This window comes from Anopheles funestus, chromosome 2RL (genome assembly GCF_943734845.2).
Source record: "Anopheles funestus chromosome 2RL, idAnoFuneDA-416_04, whole genome shotgun sequence".
NCBI classification, from domain to species: Eukaryota; Metazoa; Arthropoda; class Insecta; order Diptera; family Culicidae; genus Anopheles; species Anopheles funestus.
Window position 1 is genome coordinate 51,867,140 of NC_064598.1, and position 20,051 is coordinate 51,887,190.

Here is a 20,051-nt window from a genome sequence, read left to right on the forward strand (position 1 = left end):
TTATGGAACCATCCATATGATCAGCGGACGCATGCGTTTTCGGTTCAAATTAAATTGTCGTACGCCGGTTTCTTGACATTTGACGATCCTTCCTTACGATTATTGTTTATTTGTTTAATTTCATTCAAAATTCTACTACGACTCGATAATCACACTACACACGGGTGTTTGTGCGGTGCAGTAGCGAAAACGTTCAATGTACTTGTGACTTCAATTGCTCATTGCGACTCACTGATTTTGTCGTTTTCCCCTTTTCACAGTCCATTTTAGCAGACCATCTACGCACAGTCATCCGTTGCTTATTTTCTTTTTGCATTAGTTTTTGCTTGCTTCTTGTTGGAGGACTGAGTTTCAATAAATAATACTTATTCCAGGTTTTCTCTCCTGCTCTCCTCGCCCTTTGTGTGTTTTCATTAACTACTTCCTAAACACGCTAATCCACCGCTAAGCTTATTATAGTGCAGTCGATAGATTCGCCGACAACCGGTTGAGTATGCGAGCAGTAGATTATTGCTATTGGCGGTACTACTAGCGGAGCCCACCGACGATGCCGGTGCGTTTGGTGGTAGCCCGGTTGTTGCTGCATCGCCGGTACTGTGAAGCTGATGTGACATCAATACTGTACCACTCCTTCCACTCCCAGCAGCCTGTTGCTGTGTATTGGCTGTGATGTTCATCTTTGGATTGGACGTGCCATTGTTAAGTGTAGCGAAGGTGGCGCCCCGCCCTGCTGTGGACGATAGTTCTCGCGTGGATATTTGAATCGACGTTGAAGTTGATGAGTTGGACGAAGAGGAAGTGGAAGAACCGCTCGATGAGGAGGTTGATGTGGAAGGAAGTAACATACGCTTGGCATCCCAGATTCGTATCGTACCGTCCGCACATGATGAAACGAAATGGCTGCTATCTTTGCTCCACGTGATACACGTAATGGCCGCTGTGTGATCTTTCAGCTCTGTCAACTGAGAACCGGCTGTTAGATCGAAAATGCGCACTCGATTCTCTTCCCCTGTAATGTGCAAAAAAGTGTTGGTAAACGATCGGAAGGTAATAGAGGTAATAGAGCTTCAGGAAACAAACTTACCTCCCGCGGCAAGATATTTCCCATCAGGGCTGAAACATATCCGCTGTACCGGTTGCCGACAGTCGGTAAAAATGCGCAACAATTTCCCGGTGGTAACACACCAAAGCCGCACGGACAGGTCGGTCGACCCGGTGGCCAAATAGTTCCCGTTCGGATGAAATGCTACCGTGTCGACATCCTGAGTATGGCCTACGTACATTTGTAATGGAAACCGACGATCTGTAGACCACAAGCGTGCGGTCGTGTCACGGGACCCGGTAGCAAAATACAGGCCAGTAGGACTTTCCGCAACACACCAAATTGGATGATTGTGTCCACGATATATCGCCCGGCACGTATAGTCACTACCCGTCCAAGCACGCATGGTACAGTCCCGCGAAACGCTTACCAACAGTGGACTGTATTCGGAGAAGAGAAGATCCGTCACGGCATTTCCATGTCCGCGCAAAGACAATCCACCGGTTTCAGAGCTAAAATGAGTTTTGAAACATTAATTAACATTCAGGTGAACAAATCACGGGTGAAACATACAAAGTGTTTTCCAAGCAACGATTGTCTAGAAATTGCTTCCATCGTTCCCGTTTTGTAAGCCTCCGTTTATGCGGCGGAAGCAACTTATTCATCCGCTCGATACCCGCCGACCCACGCAAATCGAACATACTATCTATTCCATCATCTAGCAGTGAGGTGCCGTCACGGTGCCTGTCCTCTCCCGCTATCCGACACTCCGATTCGTCCCTACCGTTGACTCCGGCTGCATACTCATCATCGGATTCATCCGATTCACTAAATCTACTATCACAGGAAGTCACATTCCAGCAGCACTGGCGGTCGCGAATGCTGGCGTACGGTTTCCGGCCCATCTGAGTGCTGCGGTTGGTCGACCAAAGCATTATAGTGGAGTCTTCGAAGCCGCTCGCTACATGACAGCAACCGGTATCGATGGCCATACTCGTCAGCTGTTGACCAACGTTTTCTAAGCTGTACACGCACAGTGGCCGCTGATAGACGAACAATTTCTCCACACTTTCTTTCAATCGTCGCAACCGTTCCTGGCTATCCATTCGCGGGAACATTCCATCCATACCAATGTTATTAGTGACTGGATCGCTTTGCTGTTGCTGCGGCTGTTCCGAAACTCCACTTTGGGAGGCATGCGTGTCCTTAATACAATTACCATACTCGTCCTCATCATCATCTTCACCGAGAGTTGGCGAACCGATCCGATCGTTTGACGCTGTACCGTTCTCGGCGTCGAACATTTTGTAGCGCAAATATCGCGCATTAAAGCCATTCAGCAACAGATAGCGTTCGTTTTCACGTTCCGTATGCTCGGTAAAGTCATACTCTGGTTCCGATCGTTGCAACACAGGTTCCGCTACCAAATCGTCAACTTCCATCGGTAGACTACTACCGTTTAGTTGACCGTTCGAGGAGTTTGATCGAGCCACTAGCGATCGCGCGATCATGGAATCTAGCTGTGCAACACCCGAAGCGTCCGGCTGGCAGTCTACAAAGTTCTTGTCATCGGACGTATCGAAGTAGAACCACGTGCGCAACGTTTGCAGGATAAGAGAATGCCCATGCTTTGCTAAGTATTGGCGCATGGCTGCAATAGTGGCCGAACGGAAACGTAGCTGCGTTTGACAGGAGCGAAACTGCACAAACAGCGGCTCACTTTCGCAGTCCTGAAACCGTGCGATTTGCGACAGCTTATGTATCAACCTTCGATATGGTTCTAAACGTGCCGAATCGGGTGACCGCCCGGGCGCGAAAACAATCGCAGATCCATGTACAGCTGATGATGGCATTAGCGAACTCACATCTGCTCCCAGCGGCAAACTGTCAATGGTGCCGTTTATTTTTTGCTGATTCAACATGAGCAGCGGAGATGAACCAGCCGTACCAGTAGAGTGTTCCACTTTGCCCACCAACGGTGCATGTTTGCGAAGGAACTCGATTGCCGGTCGCCAATCACGCCCCTTTAACATCTCAATGTACAGATGACATAGAAGCGGTGGGATAATCTCATTTAATTCCGTACGAATTGGTTCCTGTTGATTTCGTACAAACTTTGCGAATCTGTGAGCAGGACAAAAAGAAAACAGGATTAATGATAGTGCCAGGATAGTTTCATACATGGCACCGAAGACGTACTTGGCAAAATGTTGTTCAACTTGGGTTATGTTCGAGTTTAGGCAGATGTTGGAGTACAGAAAACTGTTCACCATCGATGTGTCGTTTTTGATGGCAGTGTTCATCACAATTTGCTCAGTTGATTGCGTGAGGATGAGATCCGATTTTCGATAACGATCAGTAACCTGGCAACGGTAGTACGAAAAATAATCAGATAAATATAAGTCAACGAAGTTCCAGGTGCGAAATGCCGGGAACCAGCGAGCAACGCCGTTTTTTGGCTGTGGCTGTCTCTGCGATTTAGGGTTATCTTATGCGCTGCACCGTACACCGCACACAGTCCACTGTTCGTCGCAAACGAAGTTATGCTGAGACATAATACAACCCATGGAACGAGGCGGTTATTTGCTGGGAACAGGTTTGTATAGAAGAAGTAGACGGAATACCGCAACCCTGACGTTACACTTACACTGTAGTTGCGCGCTTTCAGATAGGATCCGACAAGGCTGCGAATCAGATCGGTTTTAGATTTGCGAGATTTGCTGGTACTTCCACTGTTGCTACTACTGCTGCCGCTGCCGCCACCGCTACTGCTATTATTTGTCGTTATTGTTGATCTTTTCGCATCAGCCATTTTTCCTCTGCGTGTTTTTCCATTCGTACTAACAAGAACCGCACAAAACAGGAATCCTGAACGCGGCTGGGCAAGAGGCAAGAAAAAAACAGACAACTGTCAACTCGGACCGAAGTGTGTGCGTCTGGAACAGGCTGGTGCATGCAGACAATTTTTGCCAACCGATAGTTGGCGCTTTGACAGTAGCTCATACCGAATCGTGACGAATGTTTTTCAAAAAAATTTAAATAAAAAGGGTCATTTATTGATTCGTTAGCATAGAATAAACGCGTTAATTAAGACCGCGCTCAGAATCAGCAGCCTAGGTGAAGATTTTTTTTCTACCAAAAATTAAGTAATGAAATACACTGAAACGTCGATTATCCGTACTCGTTGGGACTCTGCCCTAGCCCAGCTCTGGATTATATGGAAAATAGACACATTTTGCTTCATTGTTAAATTTTAGTATATCGGGTGTGATTGACGGGATGAATTAATCGCACGATTATATTTTGTTCAGTGGTTTATCGTCACATAAAAATGTATAATATATTTGTACTAACTTGAACAATTTTTATCATTCACAGTTGAGCAGCCCATCAAATTGAGGACTTTATTATTTGCCATCATAAGGATTGAAGTTATAATTTCTCAATTTGTAGAGCATTTAAATAAAAAAAAAAGATCACACAATTCCTTTTCTTCCAAATTCGATGTGTTGTACTGTCAAACAGTATGTCCGTTTGTTGACGGTGCAGTTCCATGTTGAAAGCTCGGCGATGTTCTTGAACAACAAAACGTCAAAGCAGAAGCTTTATCGAAAGTGGAAAGAGTTTCTCAATATTTTACGCGTCCAAAGTGTTACGTTTTTCGGTGAAAATACCTTGCAAATCAGGTGCAAATAGTTGGCAAAGGTATGCACAAACGAATATCGATTCAGATAACACGGATTACACATCGTTAATGCTGTGAAATCGTATCCGCAATACTGGATCCAAATCCCTTTCTTTGCACCAGTGAGTTCGTTGTCTTCTTCGGGTAGCGCTCCATCGAATGTTGTATATAGATGTGTGCGTGTGTATATGTGTTCTTCCCAAAGCTCAGTGAATGTGCAGCCTTCGCGTTTGGTTAGAGCAGCGTCTTCCATTCGTGAAAATGTTTTAATTTTGTATGCTGTTAATCTATTATTTCGTTCGTTCCGCCAAGGATATTCAGCGCCCAAACGCGTAAAGGTTGCACGTAATCGAAATATAGTGATTATATTAAATGCATATAGACCACAATCCTGTTATGCAGTTTCGCTGTGTTTATACGGTGTGGTAAATTACTGTAATTATGATTGTATGTATGCTCTGTGTCGCTGTAAATAGTGAAACAATATCGATATTATTATTATGTGTTTTTGCTGTTGAGCAAACGAAGCTAAGATAGAGTATTGTTTATCCTTGTGCTACGCGCCTAAAGCAATGATTGTCGCGCCATCTTTTGTGTTAGGAATTTAGTGTGTTTTAGTATTTATGCTTGAACTGATTGGTAAATTATCACACCGAATGGGACGTAGCATTGCAGACTCCAGTCAAAATGAGATATGAAACGAAATGTGTTATGTGAGCCCGCTATGGAAACATTATATAAAAAGCATCGCAGGTTAAACTGTACGAAGCGGAACAATTAAGTTCAGGTTGCTCTGTTAATCGCCGGGATGATTGCAAACGGAAACACATGAATGAATTAGCTGTTTCACGAAAGAGAAAGATTTTACACCCCCAATCGATGTAATCCCTTCGCACTGGTATCTCCCTCCCTAGAAGTATCATCGTAGAATCATCGCATATAAAACCGGTTCGAGCAAGCTGCACGCACGGGAAGCGCCGTGCGATCACCAACACATGCCCAAATCCAAGGCTAATGTCGATTTTCGCCGTGCGTGCATTACGCGATTCGTCTTCTTCGTTTAATCGTTTATCGCAAATCGTCCTAGGTCTCCCTTTGGCTTTGTTTACTGTCTTAGAACGCGCACAAACCCATTGCAAGCCTGTTTAACCAAATCAATCTCTCTTTTCTTTTGCATTCAATAGGCGGAAAGTGGTAATCGTTGTCGGTGAACGGGCACGGAACGGGCAAGCAGCGCATGATATCAACATAACAACGAGCTAGACGCAAAAACCTTTCCTTGCCGGCAGTGTACCGTACTCCACGCACGTTGGGTTGGATTCTGATTTGACGAGGTTGGTTTGTCATTTGATTAAGCGAAATTAATCAATAATATTTTGCCGCCTGCGTGTGCTTGTGGCGATGGCGGTAGTGTATGGCGAAAATCAAAATCGATTAGCTCATCGTTCATTACAACGGGTTGCCATTCGCCACTGTGATTACGGTGTTTGATAGCTACAATATTCTCAAGTTTGCTGAAATCCATACGAACAGAAACCATGTACAAAGCATCGCGCGACAACAGCATAAATAGTTCAGGGATAGGAAGACAAACAAAAGAAGAGAAAAAAAACAACCAAATTAAAATCATACCGTATTGTATACACACACTTCCGTGCAGGTGTAGGTGTATGTGTGCGCGCGCGCTTGAGTTTTCGATAGTGTTGGTACACTTATGTATGCTGGCAGAGTTACGAAGAAGAATGCGAAGAAATCTCTATGCTTTCACTCTACACGCTTGCTAAATAACCTGCCGATTCAAGGATTCTTGTTGCGTTGCTCGCAATCCGCAACTGTGATACGCACACGTATGTGTGTGCCTTAAGAATGAAGCAAGGAATTCTTTCCACCACATGCATTTTGTGTGAATTTCCCACTGTTTTTTTCTTCTCCTGTATGGAATGGGTAAGAGCGAAACTTACTCGGCCAGGATAAGCTGGCTCCTTCTTCTCTATCTTTCCCAATTCAACGCAGTCCGGCTGAAAGAAATGAAAGAAAAAAGTACCTACCGGAGGCCGAGCACAAGAAAAAACGCGTAGAAAATTGTGCATGCTTCGTGTATGTGTGTGTATGTGCGTGCAGGTTGATTATGATTTTTCCCAAGGAAGTGTACAAGTAAGAAGTAGAAGAGCGAGAGAAAAATAAGAGTTCTTCATGCACGATGTCCATAAATCGTTGGACGACGAGAGTAATATTAACACAAAGATGGTTGCGTGATGGGAGTGTGTGGTTTTTTTGTTGTATGTTTTGCATTGCATTTACAAGATGAATGAGTGTTGGCGAATCGACACCATATCATAGCAACCGGGAAAACAATTTCGCGCCACCGACTGAATCCCGTGATCCAGTGTATCCAGAATACTACATCATTTTTGACAACTTTGTTCCACCAACTAGGTTACCGTGTTTCAAATAGCTTTGCCACCCGGGTGCGGCGGGCAAACAAGAGTGGTCACAGGACAACGGACGACAACAACGGACACGAAATCAGGCGGAAGCTGGAAGGATTTAACGCGTTCAGGATACAGATTTTTATGAATCGTGTGTACGAAAGTTAGGTAGGTTGTTCATTATATAGTGCATCATTACACCTAGTGTTGTTCTTATTTTAGGTAGAGCCAGAAACAAAACGTAAACGGCAATTGGTTCTGTATCAGAAAATGTAGCGGATTACATGTGTGGCTTAGCATCGTACGGATAGAGATGTATTTACAGATAGAGATAGGAAGACAAAATCTACCGAATAATACAGTGTCGGTACATATACGGGCCGTGTTATTATCGTACGTTCTTTGCAAACTGGGAGACTTGTTTCTTCTAACGAGGATAACATAATCTCACCAACGTACTTTTTTCGCGCCGTCCATCCCATTGAAGGAAAAGTGCGCAAAGAGATGCTGTGGAGAACATGGCAGGGCGGTAGAGTGCATAATACATGGGATGGACAAGTCTATGATCTGGAATAAAAATTAATGAATTATGAGTCGTAATTAACAAAACTTTTTTCAAACTTACAACATTCTTCTGCGAGTTGGTTCCATTTAATATAAAGCGAGTAAATTAAATTCTAGTACTACATTAAAGGAACTGATTATAAGCATTTTGCAAAAAGCGATCGTAACTTTTTCGATGTAAATATGTAAAGTTAGAACTAGCAGATAGGAATGAGTTAGGTGCAGCATTAGCAGCTTGTACATATGGGCTGTTCATTTTTTTTTCAATTGAATTACAACACTAATGGTATGTTTTCCTTTTTCTTTTCTTTCCATTTAACACAAATAATTGCACTTCCGCCAACCAACCAAATTGCTGGCAATATGCACGGAAAACAATATCCGTAAATGTTGCAATACACAACACACGTTGGATGGATATTTTCATGATGATTTGTGTTGTTGTACCGTAAAATCGTCTAACTATCACGCCATCCTACGATAAATTCCCAAACCAACCAAAATCGAACCGAACAAAAACCAAACCGTAAATTACTGTTGCATCGCAATACCATGCGCGGGTTGTTCTTTCTTTTTTGTCCTCCGTTAATGCTAATGTTGTGTTGCGATCTCTCGAAACAACGCATCTTTACTTCATTACCGTAACTTGTGTGTATTTTTTCTTCCCAATTTGATTACGGCGTTCTGTTATGTTTTTGTGTGTTCTTTTTTTTACGTGTTTGAATTGTTTACAAATGTTTGATTGCGCGCGTTCTGCATTACACCTCTTTTGCCAACAAACTCCCTGATCGCGCACACACACACACGCATTGTTCGATCACGGTACCTAAAAATAATTCCTCTCTGGTGGAAATAAAAACCGCTTATGGGCGTGGACAGGTTATGGCAAACTTAAACTTCCAACAACCGCCCAGAAGCATACCGAGCAGTGTGTCCTTAAGTGGGAGAGGAGGAGGAGGCGGAGGCGGGGGAGGCAGTAGCAGTGTGGTAGGCGGTGGTGCTGGAGCCTTCGGCAGTAGTGCGTTGGCCGGTGCCGGAGGACATGTTACCCCAACGTCCGGTATGTTTCCTTCGGTAGTCGGTGCAAGCGGTGGCCCTTTCGGACAAAATGCCACCACTCCTTCCCAGCAGCAGCAAAGCAATCAATCCTCTTCGTCGGTGGCACCGCTCTCGCCTAGCTCTAATGGTGGAAGTGGCAATCCCCGGCCGGGCGGCGGTTCGGGAGTTATGGGTGGCACGAGCGGACCAAACGGGGGTGGCGGTGGTGCTGGACTCGCTAGTAACGGGCCAAATAGCAGCCAGCAGCAGTCGCAACTGTCGTCCGCTGCCAACGCGCTGTCGGGCGGTGGCCGAAGTAGTAACCTGTTTGGTGCGGGAGTCGGCGGACAGCAGCAGCGTGGCGGGGCTGGAAGTGGCACGGCAGGCTTCGCGGACCGAAGGACACTGTCCGGCCTCAGCGGTACATCGATGGTAAGTGATGAAGAAGCAATCCTAATGTTGAACTTTAATCAACACATTCCTAAAGCACACAGTTCTATGATTAAAGCTCAAGAATTTTTTTCTCACTTTGTTCACTTTTGTTTGAATATTTAAAATTAAAATTATCTCAATTTATTCTTGCATTAAGACAGCGATAGCGAAATGTGTGAAACATATTTCCTACATTAAAAGTTTATTGGAATGAGCAATCCCGCGCGCGCGTATTTTTTTATTTAAGGCCGGTGTGAAGTATCCATTCTATGAACACTGGGGAAATTTTTCTATTCTGTCTCTTTGTAAAAGTTTTATCGTCTTATTCAATGTGTTATGCTGTCTTTTGTGTATGATTGGAATGCAATCAGAAAATCACTCGTCCTTTATTATTGTTCCTTTCATTTACTATATAATTCCATCGTTATGTGTATTAAACTATCTGTGTTTTTGTGTTATGTTTGGTTTTTTCGGTTCGGTTGGTTTGGTATTGGTTGGTAATAGGGTTTATAAGGGGTTTTTATATATGTTTTCTGTTTTACATTTACGTTTAAAAATTTTCTTTGTTCACAACCTGCGATGTGAAACGCATAATTTGTACTGCAGTTTTGCTTCGTTTAAACATTTTAAATTATAACGCTAAAATCTATTTTTGTAGAACATAATTTTCAAGGTGTTTGCTGCTTTGAAGCAAAAATTCCTTAATCAAATTTTGAAAACTTTTAAAAGCTTTTAAAAGCCTTTTTAACTTTATTGAATAAACGCATTATGCGTTTAAAATATCTCCTTATATTTGTTTTTGTTGTTAAGAAGGAGGTGGTGGCAATGAAGGTACATGTATTGAATTCGTCCTTCGATCATTAAATCGTGGTTTTTGGATTACCTCGGATTCCTGGGGATTCCGTTTGTTGTGTTTCTTTTTGCCTGTATCCGATATTTGTTTTCGGAGCATCTTTTTCCAAGGTAAAAAAAAGGTCATCAAGCGTTTATAATGTATTTATGTATAATTTTGAAGCAAATAATGTACGTTTGGATTTTATTGCTTTCATACAGCTGGTTAAACTGTGGATCATTGATCGTTCAATGTACCTGCTTCGTCCCGTTTTGTGGTCTGCTATGTGGGCGACCGTGAATCTGCAAATGATATTGGAACGGATGAAAGATTCTCCTATCAACGTTTGACGATCTATGAGATTGAAGCAAGCGATCGCGATTCATATGCTGCGCATGTGTGTATGTGCTTTCATTAAAACAAATACACGCTGGAGACAGGCTCTCCATATAGTAGCGATCGGTGATCAACCTTTGCCGGGTATGCTGGGAAAGAATGAACTGTGTGTACAAGCTTGTATACATTTACATAGTGCGCTGCCACATACCCGTCCCTACCTACCATCTCGCGTTGCTATCGTCAACCTCCATATTCCGGCTGGCGACGCATCTGCTTTCCGTTTTTACGCAAAAGATTGAGAGCAATTCGAGAGTGCGCAGAGTCGCGCCGTGCACGTGTTGGTGTACGCGCTGCGGATGCATTTGTGTTGTTGATTGTGCGATGCGCCTAGTCGCTGTGGCTACGTGATGAGTGCGATGAGTTTTCTGGTGTGCGTGATGGGAAGAAGCGCCCGCGCATGAACCGTTTTTTTTTTGTTAGCCTGTCTCGCGAGGAATCGTATGCTCATTCTCGCGGTCATCTTGTTGTAGTTGCGCTTGTTGTTGGTGGTACACGCACGTTTGTTAGTTCGCTGGGGAATCATTTTTGTCCGAATTGCTGTTGGTTGCGTCTTTATGGTCTTTATATTTCTATGTGTTATGCGTTCAATCAAACAAATCAAGCGATACCCATCGGTAATATTGTGCGTGACGATTACGTAAAAAAAATAACACTTCACCCCAGTTTAGTAAATGCATACATATGCACTAACCGGATGCGCATCCCTTAACCTGTGAAAATAACACTAACAGCATATACAAATAAACGCAAAGTGAAATATCCACTATCGCGCGTGCAAATGAAATGAAACATAAATAAATCGTCCGTTTCGCAAACGAAAGTGTCACAGCGCAACAAACGAACAGGAATAAGATTCCGGACGAGCTAATCTGCTGCGCAGTTTTGTTATTAAGCCCCGTGTGTGTTGTTGATGCGCGCGTGCCTCGTGCGTTTTCTTGCTGCGCTTGCTCATAACCTAGCTTTTTTTTTATTTACCCGTGCTCTCCTTACCGACTCGCCGATACCTGCTGCTGGTGTTTTAGGACGAACCACAATTACTGACTAGCTGCTTGTGTGTATGCTGCGTTTGTGTATGTGATCTGCACTGTCAAAAAAGAAGTTGATAGCGTTGTTGGCGCAGTTTAGACGAAACCTTCGCGGCGAGCTGTTTTGTTTGTCCCTGTCCGTAGTACGCGCGTGTGTCTCTGTGTTTACTCCTTGAGGGTGGTTAGAAAAGCATTATCGCCACCCCCAACACATACCGGAAGTTTGTTTCCTCTCGGCCTACTGTGATTGCGTTGTGCTTTGCTGCTTCTGTACGTTTGATGAAGCATGTGCTCCACACTGCCGAACGGAATGCCACACAAAGGATACTATCATCAGAGGTCGACACCGGTGTCGGGTTCATCGAGTGTAGCAACCATTGGTGTGGGTAGCGTAGTAGGAGGCACTATAGGCGGAGGCAATGTAAGTGATTCATCGGTAAATTGCGGACGCATTCGTTTGGTACTACGACGTGTTTAGCATAAACGCGAGATCAGCACTGTCGGAACAGCGGATGTGTTGAAGATGTGTGTGTTTTTGCAAGCTAGGATAAAATATCTTCCCGGTGGTCTGCAACGAACAACCGATCATGAAAGTATGGCCGTCGCTAGATCGTTTTTCGAGCATAGCAAAAATGGTGTTTCGAAAGTAGTATTGCAAAATATACACAAGTGTGTGGTGCTAAACATCACATACAAAACGGAAGTACGCTCCGGATGCCAATGTTTGTAATTATTGCCCAAAAAGGTTGCGGCAGAATCAATTTCGGAAGTTTTACTCTCGTGTGTCGAAAACGTGAACAAAAGTTTTAGCTTCAACAGGACGAAGGTTCGGAATGAATAAGACGGATCAAAGTGTACACTGTGTATTAGAATCGGTGTCTACAACGTTTCATTAAACTTGTCGATTTGGCGTATACGTTGAACTGCAAATTTCTAGAAAAATGCGCTTTTTGTGTGAAATGTCTCCAGCAGGCTTTCTCCATTTTTCTGATGCCATTTTGCAGACAATTGCAGCAACTCTCTGTTTGTCCAAATTCACTTTCCATACAACTGACCAGATTCAGTGAATCGATAAAAAAATATCGTTTCACTGTTGACTACTTATCGTTGTCTCTTTCGATTTCAAAACAAACCAAAACTGCTCATATAGAATTCAATGCCAACCTGCAGGAAAAATGTCCCCGGTTATTCTGCACCTATTACCACGAAGAATCTGTCCAGTTAAAGCATAATTCCACCACACACCATTTGAAGCGGGTACAGTGGCACTACGACGGTACCTGATAAAAAAACGTGCTAAACAGATAAACTAAACTGTTCGAATAAATCATCCGCAGGGAGAAACGTTTGATCGACGTACATATTGCAGCCTAATAGCATAGATCGCATGCACGTTATTTTGAATCATTTTACAGTTAATGCAATCAGAATAATTTATATAAATATTATTATTGTTTTCCGCTTGAGTCACCCAACAACTGGGGATGTTCATTTCCAATTTAGTTTTATTTTTATTTTTGATGAGTGAATCATCTTGAGTGCCCAACAGACTACATTTTACACCTTAAATAAATCTTCCAAAATCAAAACTGTGAATTTGTGAATAAATACTCTATTGTTTATCCATAAATTTCGAATAACGTTCTAATCGTACACTTGTTTGTTGCTTTCTCTTTTCATGCTTTTGGTGTTTCATGCCGCCACAGTCCAATATGGTTTCGTTCATGCAGTCGCGAGGATACGGATCTCAAAGCGGGAATAGCCTCAACAACTACCACGGTGTGTTCGACGGTGGTGCGGCGGAAACGGTCACACCGCCCCTTCTCGATCTCTCCGAGTTTCCTTCGCTCACGAACGCACGCGGCGGTCAGAACGATCAATCCCTGCCGCAGTCGAACGCGCTGCAACCGCCGGGCAGTAAACCGTACGGTAATGTGTTGAAATTTTAATCAAATCAAACATAAGTACGCGCCACAGAAACAGGACTAAGGGAAATAATGCTCTCCTTGCAGTTGGTATGGTGAAACAACCGACGTCCGAACAAATTGCGTTTACGATGTCGAACGAAGACTTTCCAGCGTTGCCCGGTACGCAGAACGCCGAAGGAAGCCAGATGGGTGCGGCCAGCCAGGGCCTGCAAGGTGTCCACCATCATCACCATCCGGACCACCACGGTGGGACGGACAGTTTGGGTGGCAAGGGTGCGGGCGGCAGTGGACCGGTGGGCAGTGCGGCAGGCATGGGCATGGACCTGCAGAGTGATTCCGGCAATTCCAACATTAACATGGACAAAGGGGCGATGAAACGGGGCGTACAAACATCACCGAATGGTAAGTGTGGAAGCACAATTCCCGCAGAATAAGAAATTTGTTCTCGTTTTTTACCAATCTCGATATTCGGTACTTCTCGCAGGAACGGTAACAAACATCCCTGCCAGTATGGTGAATAATCAGTTCGGTATGGTGGGCCTACTAACGTTTCTCCGGGCAGCGGAAACGGATCCCAACCTTGTGACGCTAGCGATGGGCCAGGATTTGATGGCACTGGGGTTGAATCTGACCGCGGTGGAAAACCTGTACCCGTGCTTCGGTGGTCCTTTCGCTGATGCGCCTGCGAGGTAAAAAAAAACTATTTTTGTTGTGAGAAAAAAAAAATACTGAAAGGATTTTAAATTGACATTTTCAACCTCGCTCCGTAGGCCTCAGGATATCGACTACCCTGTACCGCCAGAGTATTTGATCAACATGTCAATAAGGGACAAGCTGTCGAAGCTAACGCTGCAAAAGTATAAGGATGATCTATTATTTTATTTATTTTACACGAACGTTGGTGATATGATGCAATTAGCAGCGGCTGCCGAACTGTAATTATTTCCGAACTGAACTTTTGCTAGTCCGATTGCTAATGTTTTTTTCTTCTTCTTCTGTTTGATCCGCATCCACAACAGGCACAGTAGAGATTGGCGGTATCATACGGAGGAGAAGGTGTGGATAACGCGTGTGCCCGGCATGACACCGTACGAAAAGAATGGCACAACCGAACGTGGCACGTACTACTACTTCGACGCGCAAACTTGGCGACGGGTGCCAAAAGAATTTCAAGTGGATACAGTGAAGTTAGATAAATGTCCAAACATAAGTGCTTACGTTACGATGAGTGGACAGCCTGTATAATATTTATTAATTTGTAATTAAACCAGAAAATCACGGTCAGAAACAACGGTGTTTGGATGTGTGTTTCCTTTTGCGGTAGTTAGATGAAATTTCTCCGTTGATAATTTTGGACGCGGGGCCCGGTGGTGTATGTGATAAACGGCGCCGGTTCCACACAAAAGGAATGGGTATCAAATGCCATGCGAGCTGTCCCCCGCAGCAAGGACTGACTATCCGGCTACGTGGTAAAAACAGCGCTAGCAAGTCAGAAATGACCGTCATGACCTTAGTGTTCGTTAAGAAAAGAAGAGAGAAAGATAATTTCGATTACGCCGATCCAGCGCGTGTTCAGAGCAATTTCGATGGTATGTTCAGAGTTCTCTGCTCTGCTCTTACTTTCGATACAAAATATAGACTGTTAAATAATTTATACTATTTGATGGGCTGATGGTTATCCAGAAGCAAAAGGTTTTTGCCGATGCATCAACCACTCTTCAGTAAGTAAAGGCCAACATATGCCGAGATTTAGTTGCCAATCCACCCGAAACAAAAACAACTGTGATGGAAAATTCCTAAAAAATGTTTTTTTTTGTGCCATCTTGAACTAGGTTCACTTGGTCAATGCCTTTTTCATGTAGTTATAACAAAAACCTGAAAGACCAAAGGATTTTCTCGAGAAAGTAACATCTCAAAACAACCCAACCAACGAGAAGAAACGATCGAAACATATTATAATAACTGTGAAAGACAGAAAAGCCACATTTACTATCTTTCAGACGTCGCTGTGAAAAAATTGTTTGCACTTCGTGAGGTTTTTTAAAATTTTCTCTTCTTTGAGGAGATCTACAGAACATAACTACATTTTACCCGTACTTTGTTGAATGTGTTTCCCGTAAGGGACTACATATAGAACTTCTTCACTTTGCTTCACAACCTTTAAACAATTATATATCGTGATATGTGAAAGCCAACCGTAAGCAACATGATAGAGAATAGCAAACAAGATAGAAACACCGTTTTTACATTTTCAACAAGGGATTGATTTTTTTAAATAAGCAATGAAAATGGCTTTTTACTACGTTATGTATAATACGCCACTTTTTGATTACTACAAGCACAAGGCAGTGTGATTATGAGTATAAATACTAATGGCAAAATACTTCTTTGTCCCTGCTTACACCAGGCACGTAGTAATGTTCTCCAGGAGCACATTATTCGTATGTTTGTGCATTTTCACAGCGTGCCAAAACCGTTGCATCCTTTCGGCCTTCATTTTTCGACATCGGATTAATTTGCCCATGAAGCTTTTCTTTTGGCTTGGTGTTACATTTTCCTATGCAATCGTTCGTCCGTGGCTCTAGCTATTAAGTGAGGGAGAGAGAGCAAAGTATGGTACATTCTGCACTTAAAGTCCAATCCGAAACACAATTGTTTTGAGTGGTACAGAAGATACAGTCCATCGCATTTTTTGCCCGGCAGTTTGCATTTTTCTATAAGGCAGTTTTTGATGGCATGTACAGCAATATCGTCATGGTTGTGTATATACATTGACCTTAGCGACTTTTAACTTTTCTGTCCGATACGCTGCAGTTTCGTTTCGTATTCGGTTTCGAGTTTGGCAATCCTTTCGCGCAAGCTTTGCTCCTTGCTTTCCAACGCTTCCTTCATGCGGGTTTGTACCTTTTGTAGCGCAACATTATAACCTTCCTTAATGCGATCGTACTCCTTCAGCATGTGCTGCTCCTTGTCCTCCGCATATTTCTGTTCAGTGTGAAAATGGAAAACAAACACAATTTAAGAACAATACTCTCAAGTCTCTTAAACGACATGATTTGCCCCCGTACCTTATAGTTGAGTGCGGTTTTCTTGGCTGATTGGTACTTTTCCGTTACCAAATCGAGGCTCTTCTGGTACTCCACCTCAACCTCCTTGAACCGATCGTTCATCTCCTGTTCCCGCTCGTGGAACATTTTCCGTTCAGCAGTGATCTGCGCAATTAGCTTCTCCATCGATTGCCGTTCGCTGGCAACGAGTTCCCGTTTCTCCTGCAGCTCACGCTCGAGAAATTGCACCTTCTTCTGACCATTCGCTAGTTCCGCCTTGTACTTGCCCATCAGCTCCGACTGCTTGTCGAACAGCGAACGTGCATCCGTGTCCTTTTGTGTCAACAGCTCGGTCATTTTTTCACGCTCCGTCACAATGGCACACTTGAGCACTTCAACCTCCTGATTGCGTACCTTCAGCTCGGCAACCCGATCGTACAGTTCGTTCTTGAGCGTATCGATGTTTTCCTTGAACCGATTGAACTGGGCGAAGAATTTTTCTTCGATCTGGTTAACCTTCCCGGCGTACACCTTTGCCACCTCTTCGCGCACCTTTTGCTCTAGCTCGCGCAACTGTCGTCGCGTTTCGGGATCTTCAAGTGGGGGATCCCTGGTTAGCTCTTCGTCCGTCCCAACGCTCACATCTCGGGATGAGACTTTTCGCGGCGAAGTGGCACTGTCGCACGTTGTGCTGGAGGAGTTGTTCGAAATTTGGTTCCGAATGATCTGCTCGAACTGGGCTGCCTTTTCCTTCAGCTCGTCTATCAGCTGATCGCGTTCTGCCTTTAGATCGAGTCGTTTGTGAAGCTCCGTCACAGTCGCCAGCTGATCGTTTAATTGAACCTTAAGTTCGGCTATCTCACGCAGTTGCGACGAGCAGGATGATTGAAGTTTCAGATTTTCTATCTCCAACTGCAATGCATAAGTAAATGGTGAACGATTTCTAATGATAACCCCCGATCTAGTATTTCTTGTCTTACCTTTGAGAGTTGAGTTAATCCATCGATACACTTTGGACAAGTGGTGCTTCCAGCAGCATTATTGGCTTTTCCATCACTCATCCGCATGTTACTGCTGGACATTTGCCTCATCAGCTGCTCATGATCGGTCTTCTCCTTATCAAGCAGCTTCGCCAATTCGCTCGCCTTCAGTTCCGCCAACTGAAGGGCTCGTTCCAGCGAAACGACCTGCTCTTGCAAGACCGCAATCTGCTTCGCACTGTCCTGCGACCGTAACGTGGCCAGCTCCCGGCCGAGCTCTTCTTTTGCTCCACTCACCTCAATGTACAGACGCTTCAAACGATCGCATTCTTTTTGCGCGTCCAGCAGGAGAAACTTTTGCTTTTCCACTTCGAGCTTTAGTGTAGCAACGCAACTGGAATCGTTGGTTGCCGTTGCACACTTCTCGGACAGCTGTTTGTTTTCACGTTCCAGCATTTGGATCTGTTCGTCTGCCGCCAGCTTTTCTTGCTGTAGGGTGAAGATCTTATCCTCGAGAAATGCTTCCTGCCGCAGATCGCTGCTTGATCGTCGGCGGTTTAAGCCACCGCTACCGGTAGTGATCGATCGTTCGTGGTTCTTTCTCGTGCTCGATTCGTCTGTTGTTAGCTTTTCCAGCTCTTGTTCCAATATTCTACACTTGGACGCAAGCCTGAACGCTTCTTCCTTGTATTGGTTCATCTGTACCAGTGTTTCGCTCTCGTCCTTTTTCAGCTGCTCCAGCTCGCGATCTTTCGCCTGTAGGTTTGCTTCTAGCTGCCGTATCAATTCCCGCTTCTCCTTCTGCCCAGTCATACAAACGCGCAGCTCATTCTTAAGCCTTACCACCCGATTGTCGCTATCACCACCTCCTCGATCACGCAAGCTCGGTGCATTGTTGTTCGGCGTGCTCCCGATCAGATTGCGCTGCGCAAACGTATATGCGCCCGTGGTTGCATCGGCAGCATTGAGCAACCTTTTGCCGTCGCCTGCGGGTTCTTCCTCTTCGATGTCCGGCTGACCACCATGTATTATGCTATCCATCAGCTCAAGTTCGACATTCGTTTTCTCCAGCCGATTCGTTAGATTGTGAATCGTTTGCTGCATTCCGGACTGTTCCTGCTCAAGCGCATGGATGCGATTGCGCATTCGTAATCGTTCCTGCTCGAAATCGCCCTGGTTTTTGCTCTTGGACAGCAAATTCGAACACTGGCGCTGCGAGTCCTCCAGCTGATCCTGCAACCGTTGCACCGTTTCGGACTGCTCCATGAGCATGGCTTCGCGCGATTTCTGGAGTTCAGCGTAGCGTGCCTCTAGCCGTCGACCATCCTGCTGCCGTGTATCCAGCTCGCTTCGCAGATTGTCGATCTGCTGCTGCATCATGGTTACCTTTGCGTTGTGCCGTTCCTCCGTCTGCTTCAGCAACGCATCCGTGTGGCGGTCGGCTTTTTGGGTCGAATTTTGCTCCAACATCCGGTAACGGTGCAGACTATCTTGCAGCATAACGTTTTTCTGTTCCAGCTCGCCAACGAGTTTCACATTTTCGTCCTCCAGTCCGGATATCTTGGCGCGAAGCTTATCATTCATGTCCTCCGTTTCAGAAATCTTCGTCTTGCTCTGCACCAACAGTTCGCGGGTCTGGATGCACGTCATGTTGGCACGATCTTTTTCCGCTTGCTCGATCAGCAGCTTTTTTTCCAGCTCACCAATTTGCTGGTCGTGTTTATGGCGCTGTTCGTACAATTCTCTCGTAACGTGCTCGAGCTCACGGGTTTTCGATTCAAGCAGCAACCGTAATTCTCGTGCAGCCGCTCCCCCATAATCATTCATGGGATGCACTTGTCCCAACTGTTCGGCTGCGTGTCCAATCATGGGAATTGAAGACATTCCTGGCAACGGCTCAGACGGAGCCGGTGGTCGTTTGCCGCTTCGCCCGGTATCGTCATCGTCATCACCATCGGAGTATCGATGGGTAAAGGAATCTAACGTATCGTTGTCGTCGCATTCCACATCGTCGAATGCAGTTTCCATCTCGGTAGCCAGCTGATTCTGAAGCCGCTTTTGATCCTCGAGAAGCTCCTCCTCCTCCCTGGCACGCTGCTTATCGAGCGCACTGTTGTTAAGGTTGATGCTAAGTCCATCGTTGAAAATAGATAAACCCGGTGGTCCGTTCATGGTGCGATGATGGCTTTAGCAGAAGTACACAAGTTTCACTATTGAATGTGGTTGTCGATCGGCAAGGCAGTAAATTATAATCTGCCGCGATGCATTTTAACAGAACGCTTATGCCGTTCGAATTAACGTTCACAAATTTGCGCAAAGCAAGCGCACAGTTTCCCACTGCATCCGTTACGCACGCACATTCGGCCTTGAACTTTGGAAAAGAAAAATGGTAAAAAATGACCCAAGTGTGTCCTATCTTCTAGCGGGTGAAGATGTAAACAAATGAAAAGTCTAATTTCTACTTGTCCTGGACTATTTTTCTCCCGCTGTTTCTTCTTCTCGTTGCTTTTCAAAACTTTGATCGTGTGTTTTATGTGCTGTCAAATCTCGCGTCCTTTTGTGAGCAAGGTGTTTAGAGTGGAAATAGCCGAACCGAGGTGAAGAATTAACCACAGGATGGTTCACAAATGGGTGTTGTTCTACGCGCAAA

General features: G+C 44.7%; 3 protein-coding genes across 4 annotated transcripts; 1 reads left to right on the forward strand and 2 right to left on the reverse strand.

Moving 5' to 3' along the window:
- Nucleotides 1-68: 68 nt before the first annotated feature.
- Nucleotides 69-3,942, reverse strand: LOC125762909 (uncharacterized). Its single transcript, XM_049425535.1, has 5 exons — nucleotides 3,690-3,942; nucleotides 3,242-3,405; nucleotides 1,616-3,166; nucleotides 1,085-1,554; nucleotides 69-1,009 (listed from the first exon to the last, which is right to left on the reverse strand). The coding sequence occupies exons 1-5, from the start codon at nucleotides 3,852-3,854 to the stop codon at nucleotides 414-416; spliced, it is 2,946 nt and encodes a 981-aa protein (XP_049281492.1). The 5' UTR covers nucleotides 3,855-3,942; the 3' UTR covers nucleotides 69-413.
- A 675-nt stretch (nucleotides 3,943-4,617) lies between these two features.
- On the forward strand, nucleotides 4,618-14,665 carry LOC125762912 (regulator of gene activity). 2 transcript variants are annotated; one of them, XM_049425539.1, is made up of 9 exons: nucleotides 4,618-4,747; nucleotides 5,912-6,061; nucleotides 7,164-7,324; nucleotides 8,600-9,190; nucleotides 13,153-13,375; nucleotides 13,459-13,776; nucleotides 13,859-14,063; nucleotides 14,145-14,309; nucleotides 14,394-14,665. In XM_049425539.1, exons 4-9 carry the CDS (start codon nucleotides 8,603-8,605, stop codon nucleotides 14,617-14,619), a joined length of 1,725 nt encoding a protein of 574 aa, XP_049281496.1. In that variant the 5' UTR covers nucleotides 4,618-4,747; nucleotides 5,912-6,061; nucleotides 7,164-7,324; nucleotides 8,600-8,602; the 3' UTR covers nucleotides 14,620-14,665. The 2 variants fall into 2 exon arrangements, with proteins under 2 accessions (XP_049281496.1, XP_049281497.1); XM_049425540.1 differs by lacking the exon at nucleotides 4,618-4,747 and adding an exon at nucleotides 4,765-4,849.
- Nucleotides 14,666-15,614: 949 nt separating this feature from the next.
- LOC125762908 (myosin-11) lies at nucleotides 15,615-20,012 on the reverse strand. Its single transcript, XM_049425534.1, has 3 exons — nucleotides 17,402-20,012; nucleotides 16,443-17,333; nucleotides 15,615-16,359 (listed from the first exon to the last, which is right to left on the reverse strand). Exons 1-3 carry the CDS (start codon nucleotides 19,571-19,573, stop codon nucleotides 16,162-16,164), a joined length of 3,261 nt encoding a protein of 1,086 aa, XP_049281491.1. The 5' UTR covers nucleotides 19,574-20,012; the 3' UTR covers nucleotides 15,615-16,161.
- Nucleotides 20,013-20,051: the final 39 nt, after the last annotated feature.